Source organism: Xylocopa sonorina, chromosome 1, assembly GCF_050948175.1.
Source record: "Xylocopa sonorina isolate GNS202 chromosome 1, iyXylSono1_principal, whole genome shotgun sequence".
In the NCBI taxonomy this organism is placed as follows: domain Eukaryota; kingdom Metazoa; phylum Arthropoda; class Insecta; order Hymenoptera; family Apidae; genus Xylocopa; species Xylocopa sonorina.
Genome location: NC_135193.1, coordinates 9,775,750 through 9,802,930, shown reverse-complemented (window position 1 = coordinate 9,802,930; position 27,181 = coordinate 9,775,750). Strand labels below are relative to the sequence as shown.

The 27,181-nt window shown below is 48.7% G+C and overlaps 1 protein-coding gene across 8 annotated transcripts in view; it reads left to right on the top strand.

Annotated features, from left to right (window-relative positions):
* Positions 1-4,258: 4,258 nt before the first annotated feature.
* Nfi (Nuclear factor I) overlaps positions 4,259-27,181 on the top strand; it is a 59,947-nt gene continuing 37,024 nt past the window's right edge. For 5 of the 8 annotated variants that reach the window (XM_076892867.1, XM_076892859.1, XM_076892843.1 and 2 more), the window contains exons 1-2: positions 4,374-4,513; positions 14,114-14,269. In XM_076892867.1, coding sequence (XP_076748982.1) covers positions 4,433-4,513; positions 14,114-14,269 — 237 coding nt within the window. In that variant the 5' untranslated portion in view covers positions 4,374-4,432. Of the gene's footprint in view, positions 4,514-11,998; positions 12,509-14,113; positions 14,270-27,181 lie in introns of those variants that run through there. The other 3 variants (XM_076892824.1, XM_076892874.1, XM_076892851.1) reach the window with 3 other exon arrangements.

Sequence of the window (27,181 nt, the reverse complement as noted above, 5' to 3'; positions counted from 1 at the left end):
CGTGAGAATTCGAATGGACACCCGTAGCATCCATCCAATATCCAGTTGTAGACTGTCGCTTCCTAGTGGTTTGTTCTTTATTCACAAGATTCAGGTACATTGAGTTTAGTTATTTGATTTTTGTATAGTGCATACGAAGATTAATTTTAACACTACTATTTAATTCCTACTTTCGATAGTATTTGTGTGCAAACTAAAGAATTGTTAGTGTTCAGAGCTCTTCAATCTTCAAACCATCTCATTGCTTTTAATGTATTTACAGTAGCTTTAGGGCATCTAACATCGCAATTCTTATCCCGTCAATTAAACATTAATTGCATCAACCACGTATCTCCATAGAGCTTTAATTTCTTTGTTAATTCTTTCTACAAATCAGCTGTATCAACATTTGTATGATATCCTACTCTCTATTTCATTCAACGTTTGCTCAGCATTCATTATTTCGCAAGAATTAATTTCACAGATTATTATATTAAAGGCTCTGTATGTGTGTGTCTTCGTAGCATAAAGACCCCGATGATTCATTCAATCTATTGTGCTAGTATTCACAAATTCACGAATCGATTATCCTCGAATCTTTGTTTGGTTAGTTGAATTAAATTTTCCGACGAAATTAGTTCCCAACTCTCTGTTTAATTAATAAAGGAGCGCATATGCAACGCGTATACGCAATGGTACGATCATTCCACTGTTCTCCAAAAAGCGCCTTCAAGTCTGCAACGCATCTAGCAAGGCAGGAAGGCCCCCTCGAACCGTGGAATCCGTCACGTTCGCTTGCGACTCCTCTTTCCACGGGGAAGGGTGCTCTGGCGGAGGTCAGTCGCTCGCCGATACCATTCACCAGTAGCAGTTCGCGAGTTTTCCAGCCACCAGGCATCGCGACTTCCTCTCGCGCGGCTTCGACCGCCGCTTCCTTCACCACGCGAAGATAAGAGTGCGACTTGCCTTCGAAACGTGACACGATCCGCGCCAAAAACTGACCTTTGTGGCTATAGTGATTAAAAGTTTGTATCGTAACGCGCGAGGGTAACTTTTAAACGAAGACGGATAGTAAAGTTCGTCATTGGGCGCCGAAGACCGCAGGTGTCGAACATCCTCTCCGAAGAACGAGACGACAGAAGGAACCACCATCGCGGAACAGAGATCCGTGGAGAAGTAACGAACGAATAGAAGAACGGAAAGAGTAAATACAGGAACGAATGGTTCCGGTTTGTAACCGAAGGGATTACTGCGGAAAAGATCGACGATCTTCCAGCCACCACCGACTGTGAAAACGATCCGAGGTAAAAGCCGGCGAACGAGGGATCCCAGCCACCCAGAATCCTCCACGACAGGCGGGTACAGGGGGTCGAAACTTTTAATCCGTGTCGTCTCGCGGCCAGTTACAAACTTTGCTCCGCTTAGACGGGGGTAGTTTTAAGGGAGCACGTAATCTCGTTTCGCGGTGGCCGCGATTTCGAGATTACCGCTATTTTCCAGGGGGGTGCCGGGTTAGGGGTGGGAAGATTGTTGACAAACTTCCGCTCTGCGGCAGTGGCGTCGGCTCCTGCCCCTCTGCGGCCTGTTACGGGCTTTCAGAGACGTTGATCCACCCCGAGACACTGGTGTTCGCCGCGGTGATCGCGGTGGAACGGGAGAAAATCGGCTAGGAGGATAGAGGAAACCTTCGAGAGGCCACAGCGCTAATTCCTAACGAGCGCCCAAAAATATACGCCGCAGAAAGAGACAGAGGGACAGAGAGCTGCGGAGAGGTGGCTGTAGATAGCTGGCGAGGAAGAGGAGGCAGGTAGAAACGAAAACGAGCCGGATAAATAGAGGCTTACGAGTTACGGGTCTTCCTTTGGCTACTACCTTTAGCTTCTTCGTCCCGTCTGTCGTCTGTTCTTCTTCTACTCTTTCTTTCGGTTCGACCCTGTTCGTTTGTTAATTCTGATCGCTGCTAAATTCGATAGTCGTTGGTTAAACCAAGTAACCGGCAATAAATGACTATCGAAAGTAGACCATTAAATTAAGTGGTATGGGTAGGTCTGACTGGGTACAACTATTCTACTTGCGGCCGTTCCACTGTCTTCCTTCGCGAATACTTTAAGTAGTTTCGGATGTTTGCCTTCGCCCGAGCAAAGATTATTCTACTTATAATTGGAGTGGTATTACGTAGGAATTTTTCTGCCCCTCTGGACGACTCAACCTCCTCCTTCATTTTGATATATACCTTCGATCGTTGTGTTTTAATTATTTTAAGGGTGACACTTTCTCTTCGAATTCGTGCAAATTATCCGCAGCTCCGGACTATCCAACCCCTTCTTTCATACTCGTATCAATTTTGACCACAAATCCTTTTATTTCCTTTTTTAAATGAAAATATTCGATCACAGCAAAAGGTTGACTTTTTCCAAAAATCTATCCGACTCTGGACCATCTACCCCCTCCTCGATTTTCATATCAATTCTTCGAAACCCCTTCTAAACACAAACTTTCTATACTTCCTGCTACCCTCCCCTAATTTCACGATTTCGTCTCTCTTTCTATTTATCAGCTCGCGCTCCAATTCTTCTTTTGCTTCTACCCTCCCTCCGAGTCCGTCTACCTCCTTCTCTCTATCTCTTTCTCCCTCTCTCCCTTCGTTACACGAAATCAGCTGTTCCCTCTCCCTCTTGCCATCTTTTCCACCCTCTCTCCTCTCTTCTGCCCCCCTCTGTACCGGGATCTTTCGTCCCTTTTCGATCGTCGCGAGGCTTCTTCGTCGCTCGCAGCTTCTCTTCATCCCCCCCCCCCCCCCCCCTACGGGTGGTCTCGGTACGGACGCGTCGAGGCGTCCTCGCGGCGCGTCGCGTCGCGTCGCGGCGCGCTTCCGCGGCGAGCTTGCGCGACGCCGTTGCTTTTTACGCCGACGCCGACGCCGACGCAGCGCCGGTGGCTCGGAGTCGGCGTAGTCTGGGGCCTGGCGTCTCCCGATCGGGAACGGGAAGCTACAGGGAGCCGAGAGAGAGGAGCGTCCGTGTCCGTGCACCTCGGCTAAATCCTCCTCGATCGTTTTCTTCGTGGTGGTGGCTCGTGGTCGTCGTACGGAGACCCAGGGAGCGACGTGTCCGACCGCACACACGTACAGATCTTGCGGAGGCAATTTCGATTGTTATTGCACGCATATACGAAGAAGAAGTACGAGATTGAAAAAAAGAAAAAAAAAAAATATTCGTGAATTACCAGAGAACGAAGAAACGCCGAATGAGAAGGAAGTTTGGAACCGTTCGCTTTTCGACCGAGGAGAGGAGAACTGAAAATTCGAAGGAGACCGCTAACGGGGAACAGGGAAGAAACGGGAAAAGGAACGGAGGAGGAGAGACGAACACTCGCTCCGTAAGGGTTAGCCGGCCTGCTTGCGAAGGAAGGGAGAAACAGAGACAGAAGGGTAGGGAAACGAAGAAGAGTAGGGGTGGACCGAGAGGGGTAGAAGGAGAAAGAAAGGAAGGGAGAGTAACCGTATCTAAACGAAGACGCGCATAGGTGGCAGACAGAGGGGTGACAGGGTGGGGGATAAGCAGGAGCTTTCTCGCAGGAGGAAGTGGGACTGTACCAGGGATAGATAGAGATAGACATTGAGAGAAAGAAAGAGAGATTGAGGGAGCGAGAGAGAGAGTGAGAGAGAGAGAGAGAGAGAGAGAGAGAGAGAGAGTGGAATAGGGAAAGAGAGAGAGAGAGCAAACGAGCGAGCCCCGTGTCTTGCGTGCCACGAGAGAATACAGAGAGGGCCTAAAGTCGAGAGTTAGGAGTTGTGGCTCGTGGTTAGATAGGATGCGTGTGCCTGGGTGCGGTGTTCCACCACCACCCGACAGCCTTCGACGGTTCAGCAACACAAGCCAGACAAGCGACAACGCTATCTGCACCTGCACCAACAACAACAACGTCAACAATACTGGTTCGGTACCCGTGAGAACGAGCACCGTCGCACCGAAGAGGAAACTCGCGACAGCGCGCGATCTACGGAGAGAAACGCCTGGTGGTTGCCTCGAGCACCACGGTGCCGGCTGTCTGACGGCGGAGACGGCACGATACACGCAGATTCCGCGACAGAAACCCAGGGAGAGGCATTTCCGCGAGTTAGTCGGTGCCTGGACCAGCTTCGACCGCATCGTTCCCGGTGGCCGTCGCAACTGCCCGAAGAGGAACAGTCCGCCGGTGTCGAGGCGTCTGGTGAACGCTGCCGCTCGCTCCAGCTGGTGTACCGTGTAGTCGAGCAAGCGGAAAGCTGGTCCAGACCACGTATTACCCGTGGACACGGAGCGGCTGGCCGACCAGCTGGAGCACCGTCCCACGGCGGCGATCGTCGGCGTCGCGCGGCGTCGGGACGACGCTACTAGCGAGCACGGGCTCGCTCGAGGAGCGCGCTGCTAGCCGGCTTCACCCTGCACCACAGCCGACGTCCCAGCTACTCATGTTCATCCCGGACACACTGAGGAGCTGCATGGTGGAACCGGATGTCTCGACTTACCTGCAGGCCCCTTCCGTAGGACAGGTGCATTGAACACTCGCTCTGCTACTAAAACCCTCCTCGTTGCCTGGCGAACGTTTTCTGCGGGATCTACGGGACAGTGCTTCGTTCGCAAAACTAAAACTAGAAACTAAACTAGAGTCATTGGACGGAGCTTTATCCTCTTGGCTTACTTGTGCTTTCATCTTGTATTTATCTTTTGATTCTTTTTTTCTACTTATTTTCTTTCCACACTATTATTTTGTCGATAGTCTGATTGAGAGCTGTGCTTGATCGGTGCTACGCTGATGCTTTTACCTTGGGGAAGTTTAACGTGCTTTCAAGCTTATAATGCGATGGTTTTTTAGTGCGACTGACGAGGAATTGTGAAGGAAGTTTCGACGGAGTTCCGTTTGGGAAAGGGTGGACGAAGCTTGCTAATTTTTGGGGGAGATTTAAGTCGGAATCGTGTGATTCGTTCTCTCAGCTGTCGGAAAATTTTACCATACGATATTCTGTTCCTGGAGATCGAAATTTCACGAGAGCTAGTTTTTGGAAAACGATGGATATTTATCGGTGAAGGGTTGATTAGGAGAAAGAGTCGGAAGACGGAGGAGAACACGTGCGACTCGCGTGCACCAGCGTCGAATCGCTTTTTCCGATCGTTCGCGGGGATGTAAACACGAGTGTTTTGCTGGGAAAGTTTCGAGTCGCTGTGATCTTTCCGGAAATCTAATCGAGCCTGTGATTCATCCCCTGTATTGTGCACCCGTAAACCTTGTCTTTCGTCGAGTAGAACAGTCGTTTCATTCCGCGGACGTGAAAGAATCGTGGCGTATCGTCAGTCTGACAACTACAAGAAAATTACGTAATCGGTGCTGCACCGTCTTGGAAACTCAAAGCTCAATCGTTTAGGTGTTTCTGGCCACACATAGAAACCACTTTGCTCGTTTTATCAATGGATTGTGAGAATTGGGACAGAATAGGGTAGTGAGAATGGACATAAACTTATGAACGGATAGAAAGAGGGGTAGCAATATTATTTCCACTGTTTTAAATTCTTCGAGACACTTTGGAAATACTTAATCGCGAGGTAATATTAAAAACGAGTTGACAAGTGAAATTGGTCGTCGTGAAATAAAGCGTACACGCACATAATTAATTAATAATAACAGAGAGGAAGTAACGGAATCAATAGTCGAAAAATGGAGTATTTTCGAATCGCTTGTACGTGGGGGCGGAAATGGCTCGATGGAACGCGACGTGAAGCGTCGCGACGCGTAAATAGCGACGCACGTATAAACACGTAGCGCAATGGGGTGGTCGGCGCACACGCGATCCTTGTTCCATCGGTGCCTGTCATAATCCCGATCGTTGTTGGTCTCGTTCTTGGATGCCCGTTCCCGTCAGCTGATTCTCAGCAATGCAGCTTTCGTTTTCGTGGCGCGCGAACGCGTCGCCGTGTAATTATGTAAGGAAACGCCTATTTATACCCGATAATCACGGTTCTTACGTAACGCTACCGCGGCACCGCGTCACATGCTCCTCTATCCACTCCGATTTTTTATATTTAGATTGCACTTGCTTTTATCCGTTTACGCAGCAACGTAGTCGTATAATTTTGCCCTTCTGGTTCGATCTTGTTCCTCCTTATTTAGTTCGCAGCCTGTTTCCCCGCGGAACATTCCGAAATTTTTCCATCGTTCTTTGGGATTTTTGAGGAATTCTTGGGGTTGTCAACCGTTTCCGGTTCAACGCTTCATTGTAAGCGGTTGACATTATTTTTAGGGAATTCTAAAGTTCAAAGCCTTCGACTTTATACTCACATTTGCGCGATGATATCGCAGAGATACTAGATTCATGATAGTAAAGTATATAATGTTGAAAGACATTTATAAAAAGTACAAAGAGGATAGTTTCAGCTATAATAATTTAGTTCTGGAAAACTAGACGGCTCTAACAGTCTCTGGCAACTAAATTTTTCTTAGTTTCCCAAGTTCTGCTTTCTCATTCGTACTTGTACGAAATCAATCCTTACGCGCAGGGAGGTGTAGGAAGTTGCCCCATTAGTGGCAACGGATCTGGTCAATTAGCAACTAAGTCCAGCTGGAAATCATAATTAACTCCTTAGGCGGCTATTTTCAAATTTCCTAATTGTTTACGCTTCATCGCGCTAGTTCGTTAGTGACGGAAGTTTCGGGACCGTTTCGGGGGCGACAATCGGAATCTCGTAGCCCACTTAGGAGGTGAAATGTCGCGTGGATATAGCCGGAGAAGGTTCGTTGTCCGCGTGCTCGTCTCCAGCAAACTTAGAACAGTCATTAGTGCGAGGAACGCGATCTTTACTTCGAGTAGCGAGCGGTCCGATACGTCGGCCGCCCGTGGTGTGCATTAAACACCGCGATTCCTCGTTCCTATAAGGAAAACGCTCGTCACGTGACGAGCAACTGGGGTTTCATTCGAGCATCGTGATTCTGTCGAAAGGTAGCAATCATTCGGTGAATCGATGCTTCCCAGCGGCGTATAATCTGAAAGTTACTGCTCTATTATCGCTTTTATCTTTGTAGCTCGTTTGTGGTTGCTGAGAGCTTCTACTTTAAAGACGGGGATTTAAGTCAGATCCGTTGGTTTCGCAGAGTAAATTGATCTTTGCGTAATGGGGATCGATAGAGAGTATCCCCTGATGCAGTATCCCCTGATTGTCGTTAAAGGCCGACTAAAAGGGGGATGGGGTGATTCACGAAGATGCGGAAGAAAATGATATCGAGAAACCATAGCAATATAAAAAATAAACCTGTTGTTAGCATAAAAAGAGAATAAGCGATACTATGAGACAGTTTTGCGTTGATCAACGCAATGAATGGAACCCCAGACTTGGGTTAGTCTTGAACCTCAGGTGCAAAAGGAATGACTTTATCTTTTAAGCAGTTTGATCATCCCTTAACGAGGTCCACGAGAGACCAGTTTCCAATCTCGAACTTGTTTTCATAAATAAATCCACAGAAAATATCCTCCATCCGGGATCGAAACTCTTCATCCCTCTTCACCCGTGAGCACCTGTAAATCCAACTTCCTCGAGGGCCTCGAAAGCCAAGAACCGTTCCACCGAACAACAGAGGTTTCTCCACGGTCAAAGGGTTCGGCTCCTTTCCGTTTACCAAGGCGGACCGTTTTATCTCGCAACGAATATCGGCCGCTCGTTGCAACCGGCATCCGCTCGGTATCAAAAGTCGCGGACGCGACGCCAGGAGTCCATGCATAACGCGCCTCTTCTTATCAGCTCTCGCGAAATAAAAAGGAAGGGCGAGCGTACGTCCGTGCCGGTGTCTATCTGGCGTAGGAGTTTGGCTATCGATCGCCACCCTCCGCGCTCGTCTTTTTCCTCTCGAGCCGCTTCTTCTCGCGCCCTCCTGTCCCGCCTGGTTACAAGCCACGCGGACCGGCGACAACACGTTGCCTACCACCGTACACGACGTCCGTCCGTTTCTTGCTGCGGACCTTCTCACCCCTTCCTCGTGCTCGTGTTCCGCGTATCCCCTTTTCTGGGACCGGTGGACACTTTGGTGTACGCGTTCTGTCGTTCTTCTCTTTCGAGTATTGAGACTTATTTCGTGGATCGATGCATCTTTGGTTCCTCTTGTCGGCACCTTCGTGTGCGACGTCGACCACGATCGTGTTAACGGCACTTACCGCGTTAATTATTTATCTTTTTACTTCCACGTGTATCGTGGAAAGGCTAAGGACGCTTTGAAAGTAGTTTTCCTTGAGTTAGTGCCAATGGTTATTCGGACACCTAAGGGTTAATCGTGGGTTACGGAGGTTCTAGAATTTGCGTTAGGTTCCAAGGAATTTTAGGGGCAGGTTCGAGGGGTAGCGATTGTAGGAGTTCGCGAGGGGTTTACGAGGGGTTTACGAGGGGTTCGAAATCTCGCGAATGGGGGTCAAGTTTCTTTGGTTCGTAGTTTGAAATTAGGGCTATCCGTGTGAGGAGGGTGGTTCCTTCAGGAGTCGATAGTTAGGGTCGCGATTGAAATACTTTTACGGTTAGGGTCAAGTCTAATTTAATAGAGCGTTCTCGTGATTCTTCCCGGGTGAAATTAACCCTGTTCTCAAAATTTGGTTGATTTTAATTCACTCTCGTTCCTTCGAAAAGTACGGTGTGCTTCGATTTTCGTTCAGACATCGTTGTAGACCGTTTTATCTGTTATCCGATGAATTGCTGCCAAATATTTGTAGAAATCCAAGTATACGGAGAGTTTCTCTTCAGTTTTATTCCTTTACATCCGCATTTGGTAGCCGAATTCGACGGTTAGTTTACATTTAGGAAGATTTAGGAGGGAATTTCCGCGGAATCGGTCGGTCGGATGCCGGCCGACTATTTTTAGCGGTTCCAAAAATCAGTTCCATTGTTTTTTTCGCGGGTTTATCGACGCGGAAAGCGGCGGCGGCTAGGACAGGAAGCACCGCGGGGAATTGGAACGTGGCAAGAATCAATTTTACCCGGCTTTCTTCATCGAGTTTCGCGCAATTTGCCGATCGTCCCGCGGGACGTTCCTTGTTAGGCACCGGCGCCCGCTGTCGCAGTGTCAATTTTTTGTTTCTCGCCAATCCTGTAGATTTTACGATTGAAAAATGCACAAACGTTTCCTGAAATTGCATTTCTTCGCGTTTCCGAAACATGTTATAAAATTATGTCGAAACGCTTTCAAGTACCTCTCGTAATTAATAGCTCATTCCCAATCGCGTCAGTAGATCGTGACACGTCTGGTCAGACACGGATAATTCCTCCGGAGCAAGTGCCTTCATACATTTAACTGTCCAATTCCACAAAGGAAACTCCAGCCAACCCTCTAAACGCTCAGCAATGTCAAAAAAATAATCTCTGATTCCATTTGTACACGGGAAGCCGAAACCCCACGCACCCTTCGAGCATCATCCCTCTCTACAGAACCCGCGGAAAAGTCGAACAAAGGAGAAAAAAGAAAGTGACCCTCGACAGAGAGAGAGAGAGAGAGAGCCGGGGAGGGGGCGGAAAAGCAAGGAAACTGGGGCTGAAAAGGGCAAGACTCTCGATTCAGCCGCTGCAACGGCGGGCGAGGAGTATCGCGCGTAGAGACGCCGAGCGTCGAGGAGGGGCGTCGTGGGTAGAGGGCGTCGGGGAAAGGACGGGTAGGGGAGTGAAACTGGGGCTGTGCACGGGGGCGGGCGGGGTTTGGAGGAGGTTGCGTCGGTTCGAGGGCAAATCTAGTAAGCTAGGATAGAGGCTATTAATAACTGTTTGGGGTGCCGTACCTGGCCGCCGCGCGGTGCTTTCGGCGCGCGTCTAGATACGCGCGTCTCGACGACCGGCGTCTCAGTGTCGTCGCGACGACCGACGTCGTACCCGTCGTTCCGGCGTCGACGGTCCCTCCTTGCGGGTTTCAATCGCGATCAAGCGCAATTCGCGGCCAGATCGTGCACGTTCCGCGTCTCTCCTGACGCGCGCGGCCACGCTTGCCAATTTCGTCGGCGGTTACCGTTTACCGTTCGGGATCGTTCGAGATCGTTCGCGTGCTCAGTTCGATCCTGGTCTGGTTTCGATCGCACGTTTGGGAGAGTATCGAGCGGTTCGGCTCGATCTGGTACACAGTGAAGCGTTTTGGCAGGCTACCAGAGTGGATCAGTGTCGTACGAGAGCGAATTCGCTGTGCGTCGGAACGATCGTCGCCAGTGATCGAGCCGCGTTGGTGATCGAGCGCAGACTGGTTGGCTCCTTGAAGGATCAGCTGACCGCGGTGCGGCCGCTGGAACAGCGCGCCGATACGGGATCAGGATTGGTTTCGCGTCAGATTCGCGTTCCTCTGATCGCCGATCGCTCGATCGTCGGTATCTCGAAGCGATCGGGACGGTCTCGTTGGCAGTAAGTACTTGGCGGATTAGGCGGACGTCGGTGGCTTTCAGGATGGGATTCATTTTTCGCGAAACAGGCGAACGGGTTTCTTTCTGGTTGAACGTGTAGATCCGGTGAGATTCGATCGTGGTTGTTTAGTTACGCTTCGCAGCATGTTAGGCGGAATTATGTAACCATATAATTGATCGATTCTTTCGTCGCGATTTCGGATGCTGCTGGTATAACAGGGCATTGGTATTTTCAGGAATAGTTTGCTAATTATTTCACGTGGGTTGGGAGTTTATTTTTTTATCCTATTATTTTTTTTCTTTTAAATAGAGTGGCGTGGCCGGGGATCGAAGAAATGTGTTCTACGTCGACGCGTCGCGATAAACAAGCTCGGCCGCGCAGAATCCGTGTCGATTTATTACCGACAACTACGCACCAAAACTTGCTGTGCAAATAGAAGTTTCCCGCGACACGTGCGCCCGCCCGTAGCTCTCTTCACCAGCCAGAACTCTATTCCTTGGATCCGTCCCGCGATCTAACGATTTAGTTTATTAGCTGCGCGACATATTTAAAAGAACATTCGAGACTCCTCCAATGATGTCTATCTTTTTTCAACAATAGAAGCGTTGAACTTCTACCTTGATATTAAAATAAACGCGTGCAGCATCTCCCGAAATATCGACCACGTTTTTCGATTGCTCAACTTTATTTATCACCTCGATCGTTGCAGTATTCTACAACGATCACCCCTTAAGCACGATTATCCCATAGTAACTATTCTCATATCGAATAAGGAAGCAAACCGCCCCAAGTGCTTGCGGTATTTACGATCGCATTTTGTTAAATGAAAATGTTACCGTTGGAAGTCGTTACGATCGATCATCCTTATATATTCTATTAATACGAACAACACTTTCCCTCCTATGAGCCCAAAAATAAAGCTCTTCGGTCGGTCGATGGAAAAAAAAAGGAGGAAAAATTATTTTAAGTTTCCGAAAGATATTCGACAGGCAAATTTTGCATCCTCCGCGCTGGTAAACGCGGGACGCGGTCGTCCGGTTCATCAACCCCCCGAGGAACCCGGGCGAATCGCGCGTCGACGTCCCCTTTCGCCCGCGTCCTTGTCCTCCCCTGGTCTTTTCCGCGATGACGACGCGCTCGGCGTCACCGTGCGCCTCCTTAATGCCTTTGATTTTCGTTCGCGTCCGAAAATAACGGTGTGTCGTATAGATAGACGCGCGAGACCGTGCGCGGGCTGTCGGGCCGCGGTGACAAAGCGAGCGGGCGAGTGTGCGACGCGAAAATCTTCTGTTCCTCTCGAGCTGGGTAGCCGCGACTTTTCTTGGACGCTTCGCCGCGAAACGTCTAGTCGAACAGTACCGGAATTGAGAGCAAGAACGAAGGATATTTCGAGCCTTTTTGCTTCTGGCGGTTGATTCGAGGCGCGCGAAATATCGCGAGTTCTCCAGTTTCTTGGGGAGTTTGCCGTGAAATATTACATAGGTAAGATTCGAGAGAAGTTTATTAAAGAGCATTTGCATTCTTCTTGATGAACCACGATCGAATTTCCCAGTTAGGCGCCACCGATTTCGCGAAACACCCTCGCGAATCAGCCATCACCATCGACAAAAACGCGGTCCGTTTTCCCGCAGCAGAAACCCATCATCGAAAGATCGGAGCTTTCTCCATCGAATGACGTCTCACCAAGGAAACCAATAAATCCATGAGAGACACCAGACAGCGTCAGAGAAACCCCTTGCCTACCCCTCTTTGGCTGTTCAAGGAATGCCAACCAGCCGTAACCAGGAAGAGATCTGATCCTCTCGAGATATTCAAGATATAGAAAAAAATTCTACAAAAGACAGAGAAAGAGAAAAAAAATAAGAAATCGAGAGCTAGATAGATAGACAGAGGGAAGGGTTGGAAAATCGACCTCCCTTAAGGTCGGTTCGTTGGTCTCAAGTGTGGAGGAGAGGAGAAGAAGGGGTGCCCGTGAGGTGGTGCAGATGAGGCCACGATCAATCTGCGACAGGGTGGCGGAGGAGTATTGCGAGCCCGACGGTTGTTACTGCGAGAATCGGTGCTTCTGACAGCCGGACGGCAGGAGGGACAGACAGACGGTAGTGTGCCACAGCAGCAGCAGTGCTTGCGAATACTCGATGGTTCGTGTCGTTTGACGCTTGTTCACAGGCCAGCCTCTATGTTCTTCCTTCTCCCTGTCACCTTTACTCCTTAAGTCTCGTGTTGTCGATTCGATCCTGCGGTTTCGCGGTGGTCGCTCATGATTTCATGGGTGATTCAGGGGCTGTCGGTGTTACGTATCACGTCACGCGTGTATTACTCTTGATTCACTGAAACTGATCGGTAAATTTCATCGTACGAATAGAAATGATATCGATAGCTCTCTGGGGATGTCGAAAAGTACGAACGTAGTACTCGTTAAGCTGTTACGAATCATTGCTTCTATCATTGAATCTTCGAGTCTTCCTTTTCCTCCCTCCAACCAGCTTTCATTCATGGATTCATATACCACTTGATCCTCGTTTTCCTTCTTTTTTTTTTTTTGTTTGAATGACGAAAGATATGGGATGAGATTGCACTCGCGTCATATTGTTCTATCGATGAATATTCCTGCTAGCGGGGCTTGGTTTTCATCTCGACAGAGGAGTCGCCGAAAATTCATCCCCCGTAGAACGATGTTTACATCCCCTTGGAGCGTGAATCGCGGGATTCTATGCGCGGCGGAGATCGCATTTGCCTGACAAAGGAACGGAATTTCGTAGCGATCGTGGAAACGGCGACGATCCCTCGACCAATAATCGATTTCCTTCCCTTTTCCCGATCGCCTCGCGAACCGGAAACGGATATTCGGCACCGCCTCGATTCCGGAACGGCTCGAAGTACCGATTAAGAAGCCAGTTACCCTCGAATGTGTCCGTGACATTTTCGTTTACTCCACTTTCTTCGTGGAATAAGACGGGAATTAAATTTGATCCGATTAACAGACTGTTTCGACACGTAATCGAAAGTTAAACTGTTTTTCAGGCCGTCGTCTTTTAGGTAGTTGGACTCTCATTTTTGCAGGGAAATGATATATTTTCTATTAGAGACGGTGATGAATTCTAAAGTTCATTACAGCATGGTGAACAGAATTGATCTGCATGAAAAGCTAATCTCTACATCTGCACATCCCTTGCATGACTATGCACACGATACAAATAACGAATAAAACAGTTTGTACCTTTCGAGAACGAGAGTATCCGTTATCCTTGTTAGAACAATTAATTAAGAGAGTACGATTTCAATTCTAATCGTTTAACCATTAAAATTGTAATTACAATAGTGTACACGTACGTATTTGGAAAGATAATATACTCGTAAGCGCTTGTTACGTTCTTACGCGATATCGCGAGCGAAAAGCATCGAGAAACAATTATTGACAAATCGCGCGTCCGAAGGGAAATCGAGCAGCCATTCGGCTGTATTCGCGAGAGTCGTGTTTTCCCGAATTTTCGATCGTGGATCGACGGTCTCGTCAAGGGCGAGAGCGTCGCGTCGCTCTATATGCGTAGAACGCGGACAGAGTTAAACATCGACCGTGCGCGTGTCTTCCCGAGGGTTTCGATGACGCGTTAAATCGCGAGTGTTTCGCCATTCGTAGTGGTTGAAGGCTAGTTTCGCGCGTACGATTGCTCGTTCTCGACGCGTGATAAGTGACCGGTAATTGCGCGTCGCTAATCAGTCTGTGACTCGTTTTGTGCCTGCAGGATGAGTTCCATCCATTCATTGAGGCCCTCCTACCATTCGTGAAGTCTTTCTCGTACACGTGGTTCAACCTACAGGCCGCCAAGAGGCGTTACTACAAGAAGCACGAGAAGCGGATGAGTCTCGAAGAGGAACGTCAGTGCAAGGAGGAGCTCCAGGTGAGCGATATGCGTATTTCTCGTTACCGTTTGTCTCGCGGGCGTACCACGAAAATCTCGCGAGATGTTCCTACGATTTTATTACGCCACTTGTAACAAACCAGCGAATCGCACGCGTTTCCGAGTCTTCGTTGTACACCTACGATGCACGATTAGCGATAAGCGTCGATGGAATTCTGATTTTTCGAGCGTATCAGATTCGAGTTAACAGCCTCGTGTTCGACACGAAATACACGAAACGTGGAACAGTCGAGGATGTATTAATGGCGATGGTAACGTATATTAGAGTAGCGGTTTAACTGGTAACAGAAAATTCGAGCAGATTTTTCGAAGCATTCGACCCGTTAGTTCCCGATAGGAACGAAAATTGGAGCATTCTAGTCGACTCATAACCGGGGAAGTAGCACACGCGATAGCGTATCGGCGCACATGCCGTTGGTACATCGCGTGGAGGTGCGATAAAAGTTGCTCGCGGGTTTTCGAATGTCAGCGGGCGTTGCACGAAACCCAGGGCGTAAGCGCGGCCGCAGAGGTGTGCGCGTCCGCTAATTTTATGGTTAAGAATAAAAATAATGAGGTTTCGGGCCTATTTCTGGCGCAGAAGCGTCCTCGTGACGCGCGCTATCGCTCACTGCCTCGAACCCAGTAGCTCTCAATCGTTTTGCGTTTCGACCGGACCTTTTTATTAATAGAACTATTTACCGCTGAACGGCAGACGCTAACGAGGACCTACGGTGAATCACGGAATGTGTAATTTTTTTTCATTTTTTTCCCATCGGGGAATTTGTCGCGATTCGTAGCCGTATCCCGTGCACTGTTCAAGGGTTTCGAGTATTAGGATATCCGTCATAAGCCTCTGAACCGAAGATATATAAAGTGACGCTTGGAACAGAATTTTTCGTGGAACTCAGTGTTGTGGCATACCTTTAGTATATCTAGTACATACACGCATAACCTTGCGTTATAGTTGCGCGTTGCGTTTGTTGTATGTTGCTTTTCGAGCGGGGAATCGGACGTTCTCGAGTTCGCACCTCTACGTGTGCTAAGCTGATCGGTCTTCCGCGTTAATTACTCGATTCGTCTTTCTCAAAAAGTGGAGGATGAAACGAAAAATCAGTCATCGTTAACTCGCACATGTCCCGCGTGCGCCAAATGATTAATCTCCTCGGTAATGAATCGAGAAGACCGAACGCTCTCAATCAACCCCTTCCAAACATTCCTGGAAAATCCACCGCACCTATGACCAGCCCAAAAAAGAAACACTCGTCCAATCAAGTTGAAACCCCGACTTCAACCCTGTCCAACGGAAGTTCAATTAAGAGGGCACGGCGAGGAGAGAAAGGAAATAAAAGAAAAAGGAAGGAAAAGCAGAAGAGGGAAGTCGGTGAACCCTCGATATCGAGCGAGAGGTTGGCGCGTCGCGTCGCGTCGGCTCGGTTCGACGAGTCATTGACATTCGAATTTTCGGCCGGACCGCAATCTTTTCCCTTGGTCCTTTTTTTTTTTCCTCCCTCGAACCCGGGTGGCGGCCTTCGCCCCTCGCCACCGCGGCCGCCCGTCAGCCCCCGTTTTGCTGCCGCTAACCGATCCGCCGGGCTTTCTCTCGTCTCTCCGCCGCAATTCGTATTCTCCCTCGCGACGCTGTTCGATCAATATTTTAATTTCGCGATGCTGCGGTATTTAGCGGGGCCGGAAAGGACGGACGGGGCCGCCGCTCGTGAAAGAAACCACCCTCCGAACGGCGGTGGCGCAGGCCGCCGACCGGGGGGATCGATGGATCGCGGACTTTAGAGGAAATCGTCGGCCAGCGACGATTTTTTCTTTCTACCGCCGTCTATACTCGGCCTCGTACGACCAGTACCAGCGAAGACCTCTCGATCACCGATGGCGATGGTGAAAAGCGGTGGAAATCGGGGAAAATACGTCGACGTGCTTTCAGGATCTCCCGGGACGCGGAGACGCTTGGGTCCCTCCGTTGTTTGCTTGATTGCTTCTAGCGGGTGGAACCTAGCGTTAGATTCTAATAAGATCCGATGCTTTTGCTAATGGTGATTATCCAGTTTCCTTATTTTACACGCGTAGACGAAGAAATGGAGAAAATGGGAACTTACAGTCCTTCAACTATGAAATTCGAAGAATCGTTTATTTTTGTGCTAGCGATTCGGTTTCGATTGAAGTATCGCGAGTTATTTGTCGACTGAAAGGGTTCTAGAAATGATTTGGAGAATTTTTTTCTAATCCGTACATAGTATTTTGTCGTTGATAGAGATTTTCAGAGAGGTCGTTCTTCGATCCAGCGTTATTTATAACCGTTTCCCGAACGATTCTCTGTAGTTCGATCTCTCCCTGGAAGAAGCTAATTTTCCAAGTCACGAACGGGGGACTTTGACGGGATCGCGATCGGCGTGATACAAATTTTTTCCACGGGGTCGCTGCGTGGAAGTTTTTAAAAAGCGTAAGTGTCTCGGAGCCGTTGGAGCGCGAGCGGGTCGCGTTGAATTTTACATGAAGTACATTTAATCTGCGTCGCACGAAGCCCTGCAGGCTCGGCCGAGCCCTCTGCCATTATATAGACGGGCTTTATGAAATTGTGACCGGTCGGGGTGGGTGTGGGAGAGTTGCTCTATGCCCGTAACCGACGGTCCTCTTTGCAAATCCAGCCTTTTGCCCTTACACTTTTCCATTATATCCCGTCAACAGTTTTCCTTATTCAATTAAAGCTCGTCCAAAGCTTTTCAATTCCCATTTTTCTCCTCTGCTCCTCATCGGAGTATTGAAAACAAAAACGTCGCTACACATACGGTAGTACCGAAGTTCCTGTAAAGTCGTATGTAATCGAAGCTCAAGTAATAGTTTTAATTAGCTCATTCCTTCTCTCACTCATTCACTCTCTCTTTCTCTCTCTCTTTTTCTTGTTCGCTATTTCAATAAAGAAGATAAATAGAGGTCGAGAGATTCGCGGTAGCTTTCGAAAGGGTGGGCGTCGAACACGCCTTTGGAAATTCGCAGTCGAGAGTGTCCGCCTCTTCCAAAACGTCGTTTTCACCCGTTTCAACGACGGCTGATCGATCGATCGATCGTGCGTATCGTTTTTCCGAGCAAACGGATCGATCTCGGTTATCGGGCGACAGCCGTGCACGGCCGCGACCTGAAATTTTCGAGCCGCTTTCACGCCGCTCGACACTCCGTCCACGTACGCAGATGCTTTCCAGAAAGAGCCAGGAAAGAAAAAAAAAGAGAAGAGGAAAGAAGGATAGGGACGGGAGGGAGAGGAAAGAAAGAGAAAAAAAGAAGGTCGATACACATTTCATGGCGTTCGCGGATAAAAAGCGACGACGGGCACGCTTGTTGACATGCGGCGCTCGTCCCGCGGAAAATTGGAATGGACGTTTCGAGGGAAGAGCGAGGGCCACCGCTCTCGTTCTCTCTTGCTCCTCTTTTCTAATCGCGATCTTTGAAAGCCGAACAAGGATTCGAACGAGGAACACACCGTTCCACTCACGGACACTTTCTCCGCGGCCCGGCATAACTCGCCGCCATTTGCATTCCGCGCGCAGATTTTACGTCGTCGAACAGCTGCTTGCTTTCTGGAGACATTTCTCTATTTATTTCCTTCTTTAATCGCGTTCGTTGATAGAATCTTTCTTCCTTGTTCATCGCGAGCAATTTGAAGAGTTACAGCGTATACACGTTTACGATTTAGTAATTACATTCGTTGATATTATAATTTTATGCTATAAACATATCGATGTTCGACGATAGTTGGAAATTGTTGGGTGTATCGGAAGCGTTGAATTTTTGTGGAAACTATAACTCAACATTTGGCAGAGAATTATAATGCAATTGAGTCCAGCGTGCTTGATCTACAGTTCGAAACTTGGTATATAAACAAGAAAGAGGTAATTTGTAGTCAAGAGTGTCCCGCAGATAAGGAAAAGGGGATTTGTAGTCTAGTGCCAATCCATGGCATAATTTATAGTCCAGAGTATCGCGTGAAATAGAAAAGAGCTACTTTGTAGTCGGAATTCTAGGAAATGGGGATTTGCAAACCGAAGTTCGTCGTGCGAAACAGAAAAAAGGCAGTTCGTAGTCATAAAATTGATCGTATAGAATGGGAAATGCGTAATTCCTAGTCTACTGTTTCTCATTTTCGAGGGAAAAGTCGACATACAAGAATGGAGTGTGAAAGACAGTTACGCGTAATGGGATTCTTCTCGGAAATCTGTTCTTTCTGCCCTAAATTTCAATTTACATTCGCATAGAAACTTCATGGAAATGTCTACGCGAATGGCCGAGTGAAACATCTTCTGTTTCACCGTTCGAAGAGAAAATTCAGACGCGAAAATTCACAAGATTTTCATACGTGTTACCACAAGCACGCTATTTCGATCGAATAAAATTTTCATCGTCAGCAATCTCAATTCGAGATTTGTAGTCCCAACATGATCGTCTCCGAACACAATGTATCGCTTTTCATTGGCCACTGTTCGTAATATTTCAAATTGAGACGCGACATATGCCGCGAATGGACCGCAACGCGTCGATGATCGCTAAACAAATTATCCTCCTACCGAAGAACCGTCCTCAAAAGTTAGAAACTCACCCGCTACTGTTTACGTATCCGAGCAGTCTGGAAAGGACCGATAATCGTGGCTCGTCGATACGCGATCAACCCCTTCGTTGGAAGGTCTCGTCCGCCGGCGAGTGCCCTCGAAAAAGCGCGCCCCGTTACCTCAGCCCCGACACGGGGAAAAAAATTCGTCGACCACGAAGCGCACCAGGATAACCCTCAAAAGCCGTGGAAGCTCTCCCTCTGGTCCGGCAACGCGATGTAGTAGATACTCCCCGTTATAGAAAAACTTTGTGAAATAGAAAAAAAAGGCGCACGAAAGGGGTATAGTGGAAATTGACGTAGCGAGGTAGGGGTCCGGAAGAGGGATCCCCCAAAAAAGGAAGCAAGAGAGATTCTTCGTCTCGTTTGGTTCGGGTGGCGAGGGTGGCAAAGCCGAGGTCCGTCGTTTTCTCTTAATTTCGAGACAGGCCGCAGGACGATATCGACTACTTGAATTCCTGGGCGGGAGGAAGAGCGAGAAACGGCGTGGGTGGGCTACGAGGGGATGGTATCCTGTGGAGAGGAAAGGCGAGATGAACAAGAGACGAGGAGACGGCCGGTCGTGGACGTGGAGACGAAACGTGGCACCGGGAGTCCGAGAAACAGAGACGGGTAGACGACAGGAACGGGGAGGTCGGTGAGAACGAGGGTGAAGCGATTTCGAACGGGGAAAAGACGGAAGAACGGCGGCCAGACCGGGACAGAGATATTGTGGGACGCGGAGAACGTGTACGAGCGGTATCACGCGAGAAGAGGAGGGTGACGGACGGGGGGTGGCGAGGAGGGAGGGATGGTTGGGTGCAAAATGTGCGAGGGTGCAGAGAGAGAGTGCACCCACCAACACCCGCAAGAAGTATCCTGGTACACGAGTACACACGAGCTTTTCGGGTGTAGAAAAGAAGAGAGAAGGCGAAACGGAGAGATAGATGGGGAGCGAGGAAGATAGAAAGGGTTGGAATCGAGGGGTACGGTCGGTCGGACTAGAGAGAGAGAGAGAAAGAGAGAGAGAGAGGGAGAGAGAAAGAGCGAGAGATAGAGAACGAGATGGAGTGTACAATCGAGAGAGAGAGAGAGAGAGAGAGAGAGAGAGAGAGAGAGAGAGAGAGAAAGAGAGACAGTCGGGAACGAGGGTAGTCGAGGCAGAGAGCGTAGACATGTAGCGCATACGCCGTCGCGACGGAGGCTGCGGCTACGCGGCGCCTACCAACCACCATCTATAATCTCTATGCGGATATCGATTTTCTACCCTGTATTTCCTAAATTTATGCAAACTAGCGGCCCGTCCTCTGTGCTCTCCGCCCCCGCCCGCCCTCCACCATCCTCCGTCTGCCCTTCGGCCCGACCGCCAACCACCCTCGTGTTCTGTATCCTGTGCCTCTCGCTCTGCCCACCTAACCCACCTATAAACTCTTCCCCTTTATTCCTGTGTCGCTGCCTCTTTCCCTCTTCCTCTTTCTCTGTCTCTGTTATTTTCGACAGTTCTCGATGTCTGTCCGTCTCGCTCGCTCTCTCGCCAACACCACCACGCACCCCTTCCGCGGCTGGTCGTGTCGGTTAGCTCTGGTGTTGTTCGATATGTGTGTCGGCCCCATTCATCTAACGAGCTCAAGCGGGCTATCGCTGAACGATGCACCTCGCACCTCCTCGTCACGAGGAAGTGTATTCCAGTTTACGCCGACAGGGGTTGGGGATACAGGGTGGGCACACGCGCTCCCGTACACGATACACGGTCTCGACCGCTTGTTAATGTTGGATTATGTTTCGGCTATCGGGTTATTAATTATCGACGCAACCGTGCACACGGGGATTACGCGGTTCCTCGATCGGCGGCTCTTTTTCCGGCCGTTTTTCCGTGTTGATTTTGGTACGGTGGGAAACGAGCGAGGGGCTTTAATGAGGTCGATGTACATCGCGCGCTCCCGCGAATCGATGAATAAATAAATGACGCCGAGCGCAGAGGGCCGGGATGAGCTCTCGCGTCGCCGAGGTGATAACTTCGAGGGTTGAGACTAACTTATCGTATCACGATTTCATTTTTATTTTGCAACATCTACGTAGGAGGCAGTTGACTTAGTTTCTTTTGTCTTTGTCCGTTTATTTTGCTTCTCTTTATAAATCGACAGGGGTGGAAGTTGGATGCGGCGAGATGAAAGAATTGTGCCATCAACTTCCTTTAACGAGTACTCTTCTATATTTTATTACCTCCATCAATCATTTTACGATGCACTAGTAATGGTGCACGTAAAGATCTAGTAATGTATCGTTTCTTTATCTTGAACGATATTTTAAATGGTGTTGAACATCGAGTACTTAACGTTCCTCATCATTTACCTTACAGTATTCATAGAAATGAACAAAATAAAAATACTATAGCACGATACTTGTGAAAATAAGTGAAGAGGTAAATAAGCGTTTAAGCGTCCCCAATAAAAGATTCAAAGAGGAGCATCCCCTGCATCCGGAAACATCACCAATCACCCAAAACGAGTACAATCACACCCTCTAAAATGCCACTCTTCCACGACCAAGAAGTAGACCGGCTTCGCTTGCCCTCTCGTCCCTTGTTCACTTCACCCTCCCCCATGTTCAAGCGAGTAGCGCTCAATCGCGCGTGAGACTTTTTACGGGGCGGGCCAGGGTCGGAGGCTGCGAAGACAAACGACCGTTCCAGAGGACGAACCCCTTGGCCGGGGCATCCTGACGGCAGGCATATCGTTGAGACGCGAAATAATCCGCTTCCGCGTTCCCACCCTCCGTCCACGCAACTGGAGTTCGCGTTTTATTGCCTCGCGGGGGCGCATCGCGTACGTCTGGACGGAGGGAACCCTTTTCGCGCGAATATTCCCGAAGGAGAAGCGAGCACGAGCCACCGGAAACAATGGCGGCGCCCGGTTATCGCCACACTTCTCCACCCTCCTCTACCGCCACCCCTCTATCCAGCCTCGATCGTTTCACGCGTTTTTCTGCCCGCCAGTGGCTTTATGGCCGCGAATTTGCGCGGGTATCGCGTTTGTTCCGGCCTCGCGCGTATCATATGTAAAACCGTGGAGGGAGGCTAGGGGTGGTTTTTGTCCGGTCGTGGAATTTTTTTGAGAAATCCGTTTTTTCACATGTAGCTTTCGTAGATGGTCTAAATTACGATTAAAATTCAAGAAAATAGTAGACGTTATAAATATAAGTTGCAGAGTATTGTCATAGAACTGTAGGTATCAATTGCGAGTGCAACCAAGCGAGAACGCTTAAAAGTTGACGCGCGAGCCAGCAATCTGATTTGGCGAATTGATTGTTGGGTACACGACGTGGCCGGATTACAGCTCGGAGGGTGGCAAAGAACTGCAAAATTCATCGCGGCTCGATAAGTCGATTGGATTCGTTAGGCTCCCCACTTTGGCCTAATTCCGCCGGTTTTACTTCTAAACGAGGTTTAATCGATACCTCGTCACTCTAACCACTGTGTCTTCTCAAATTCCTGTACTTCAAAACTTTCCGTTTTACTTCTCGCAATATCTTTTCCAAGTGGCGTGCTTAAATAAATTTGTTTTTTTTTTTATATCCGCTTCAAAAGAAGGCGTAAAAATATTTCCGTAATAGTCAACAATTTGCTCATGAGAATAATTTATTATTTCCTATCTACATCATTGTTCTGTCATTTTCTGCCGCTCTTATCTTCCGATAAAGCACAATTATGGTCCATTTATTTTTTCACAAAAGCCGTTCGACCCGTTCGTCGCAATATTCGCAGCGACAGATCCTTCATATTATTGCCACGGACGTCCATTAAATTAGGGGACGTTCCGGGAACATCGTTGGCCCATCGTTCCCATTGTCGCGATAACGATAAATAAAAGTGGGCGGTGGGGTGGTGTACGCGTTCTTCTCGTCGTTCTAAATAAATCTGTCCGACGGTGTACCAGCGTTCAACGGCGAATGAGACCCGCGAAAATAAAGGGGGTGGATCGAAGGAACTCCCCAAGGAGAGCGACGCCGGTGTCTGAGAGACGAATGAATTATGCGACCGGAGGACTATCGTCTCGCAGCACGGATTCTCAGATTAGAAAAGTCGCGATTACTCGTGTTCCCCTCAGCGTCGCGTATCAGCTCGCGGAATCGTCCTGGAGGAGATTATTCTTCCGGGACGTAACGCCGCGCGATTCTTCCGTTTGACGCCCGCTGTGACGGCCGCTGGTTCATTTTTTCTCTCGAGCGCAGACTTTGTTTGATCTTCACCGAATAGGGGAGTTGAATGTTTTTTTTTCTCTTTTTTCTCTTCTTAAGAATACAACTTGGAATTTCTCGCTGAATGAACTTTCCATCCTCTCAAATTGCTCCTGATTTCTCCGACGATCGGTCCAGCATCCGAAACTACGGAACAGCCTCGAGCGATCCCCGAGGCTGACCGCGAGTAAAAGCAACGCGAACCGGTGCCGTCGAAAACATCAACGGGGAGGCTTGTGCCCGGGAAACAGCTTTTCGCAAACCGAGCCGCAAACCTCGTTTAGAGGGCGGTTCGCCCTGGCAAAGAAGAGGTCTCGCAAACAAATTAGGCGCGGCATTTCGCGGCGTCTCGAGGAATCCTCGTCGTCTCGCGTAGGCTCAAAGGCTGTTCGCGGAATGAACCGCCCGAGGGGCTGAACAGATGGGGTGGATGGGTTAAACGGGGGAGTAGCCCGAAACGTGGCTCTTGACGGATATATTTATAAGTAAACTGCACATATATCACAGCTATCTCTCGCTAGGTATTCTATTTTAAAGAATTAGCGAAGTATATAAAGTTTTTTTCATTAATAATGTTGATCCGTTTGAGTATCCATTTCGGCCATTGACTAAATTCGAGAGTACTTTTGAATCCTTTCACAATTATTCTTTTGCGAAATTCATTTGCACCAGTACTGAAAAGTCATATTATTCAATTTCGCTTCCTGCAGATTTTTCACGCTATAATAACGTTACGCGGTAGGTATTATTAATATCAGTGCTGTTAATATAGCTCTACTTTTGCAGTGAAAATAATTTTCCTAGTCGCAGGCAGGCCTCAAGTAGCAGAATACTTTATTCCAGATTTCTTGCTCATCTTTCAGAAGAAATCACTCTCTTGTCGGCTCCACCGCGATTTACCAGTCTCCTTATACATATGTATATCGAGATAGAAAGGAAGGATAGGAGGAGTTGTAATATTTACAACACTCTATGCAGAGGCCGGAATTGCCTATAAAGAAATCGCGGAGTCGCTTTGTTCGCGTCATAACGCAGTAACGTAAGGGGCCAGCAGCTATACGGTCGGGAAGCATGCCAAATTAATAAATATATTCCAGTCTATCCCAGCGTTCGAGCCTCTATCCGCCACCATCCCCCCGTTACCATCCCCCGTCGTCCCTCACCCTCCGCTACCCTGGACCGCGTGTAGCCATCGCCATCGAAACGTTTGGAACCGGCCCACCTATGGGCTTTCCATAAATTCTCGATCGACGCACACCGACCAGAACCCTCTCCTCCTGCTCTTCCTCCTCCTCCTCTAAACCTAGCCACGTACCACCCGAGCTTTTTCCTCCTGTCGCACGTACGCGCGCACACGAACACGCGGGGGTCACGATTCCACGGGTCGCGATTTATAGCGAGCCTTCTCGTATCTCCGCGTTTTTCCACTATCTCGATTTATGCTACTCGAACCAGATTTTTTGGGGGGAATTCCGATCATCTCTTTTTAGGGGTGGTTTTTAACTCTTGTCCGCGTCTTGCCGCGAGTCGAGACGCGTACGTATTTCTCTTCCAAGGGGTTCTTACGTTGTTACGAGTCGTATTATTTTGAATACGATCCGCGAAATTAGATCTCGAGAGCTCCGCTCGATACCGGCTAAAGTGGAGTCATTTCGTATCGCGGGGACGAAAGTTGCGGAAGGTTTTGTCGAACGAAGTGGCGGTTTATTTTTCTTGAGAGGCGGTAGAAAGTTTCCCCTCTTAATTCCTCGCTGCTAGACTCACCGTAGAAACATCTTTCTTCCCAACAATAAGTCCGAATGGACAAAGTTTAAGAGCACAAAGGGAAAGAGTGGACGACTCTCGAAAGGGACCCTCTCTCGCGCCTTACTCTTCTCTGACAACTTCTTGAAGAGTCATAGATCAATTCTCTGCCACGCGGATGCAACGCTTTGTAATCCGGTAGCTCGAAATTGTTTTCGCGAGATAGCCTCTCGGCGAATAAATCGATCATCCCCCAGCGCTGTCCGGCCGATGGGCGCGTAGGACCGGCTTTCCGGCGGCAGGGTGGCTCATTTGTCCGCTTAATTCCCGTGACACGCGTTACACCGCGCGTGCACAATTTTGATGGGATAAGCGCGCGTAAACACGCGGCTGAACGGAGTCGCGACAGCTGGCGATTCCATCCGAGGCCGAAAAATCGAAAGCACGCGAACCAACGGGAATCGTCGATGGTTCCTGGCTGAAAAAGGTCGTTGGAGATTACTATTGCCATTGGTGGTGGACTGAATTCAGCACTGTCGATCGAACCCTTTCGCGTTGAAGAGCGAGGGTTGCGAAATTTCTTTCTTTTGTGACAAACGTTCTTTTTACCTTTTGAAGACGATATTTATTTATACGTGGAATAGATATCTTGATGTGAAACTTGTGCGTTATGTTCTCACGAGCAATTAAGGCGTTAATTTTTCCTCTGTGATTAACAGATGAATTTCGAATGCCGTCTTTTATAAGGTGGAGTACATCGCGAAGAATATTTCACCCAGTTGTTTGGATTCAAAGTTCGCGTTAATTTAGGCGATACAGAATCCGACGTTTAAAACCAGGACACGTCCAGTGTCGTAACATCTTATGATCCCGGGACGCGTGGAATTTCGGGAAACGTAGAATACGGGGGTGCAGATTCGGAACACGTCCTCGTCGTGAATCAGGTGCTCGCACGTGTACCCGGTGACTTTCAAGCGGTTCTACCGAATTCTGCATTTCCATAACCGTGCCAAGAGCTTTCGCTCAATTCGAAATGAGAAGATCTCAAAATATTTTGCTCGTTCAAACGAGATCAAATCGTTCGAACTGTCTACAGAAGAGCAATGCTAACCCGTACAGGTATATTTCCTGATACAATAGACCTGCGGCACGTCAACCCTGCGTTTCTGCGTTTTCACCTATGCTCACTTCTTTCGCCTAATTAAGAGTTACAAAAATTCCGAAGAAACATTTAAAAACATACAATTGTCTAACGAGCAAAGATAAGTAACGATGGAATCAGGATAAAGAGGCGTTGAAATCGTGTCGTGGTTTCAATGTCATCGAACGCGTATGGAATCTGGCAGGCGAGGGACGAGCGTGTCCGAGAGGAAGGAATCGCGTGGAGAGCCAGCGCGCACGTGGTACGGGAAGTGGCGTGCACATGGCCGACCTAAACTCGCCTCGCCGGCTGCCAAAGATTCGTAAACCCGTAATTCGTACGTAGGGGGCTAGCGTTGTTGATTTGGCGTACGCCAGCATACAACCGGCCACGTGGTTTATCCGAACACGCGCCTTTCTTTTCGCGATCATGCGCCAACCGCCTCCAAACCGGACGAAAAATTCGTAGAACGTCTGGTTGTTCCCGCGATCCCTTCTTTGTACTCGATCGTCCGTTTCTTTTCGCACGTGATAAGAAATGCGTGTTCTCGTTCGGGACACTAGGGAGCTTCCGGCTGCGGCACGGTCCCTGGAACCCAGCGTATTTCGAGTCATCCGGTTTATCGCACGTCCACGATTCAACTTTCGGCTGTTGTTCTTGCGCGGTGATGAGTTTCTTTAGGAACCGTGCAATTTCTTTTCCTTGAATTTCATACGCTTATTGTCCGTTTCGAGGTCTGGGAAGGGGTCTGTTTTGCGTGAGCGAGTGCATGGAGAAACTGATTTGGTTTTGGTTATTTTTGGAGTGGTTAAACGTACTCTTTTATTTCTTCGGTTCGTAGTTGAAACGTGCTTCGAATGTAATTGAATTTCAAATAATATTGTAAATTCATTTAAGATTTGGAAACATTGCGTTCTCGAATAAGGCGTTCGAAAACTTGAACCAGGTGAATGAATACAGGTGACATTACCAAACAAGAGGAGACATTACGCGTGTCACGTAGTCGGTAAACGAAAAATTCTGGAGCCCGAATTTGCAAGATTCCACGCATTCAAAGACCAGCCGAATTAACTCTTTCTTTTATCTAAAAGAGTGTCCATTAAAATCCGTCAGAGGCAAGCAAGCACTCTCCTAATTACCACTCGAGAAGAGAGGGGTGGCGGACAACGTGGCCCGAAAGAATCCCCAAACACACGCAAAT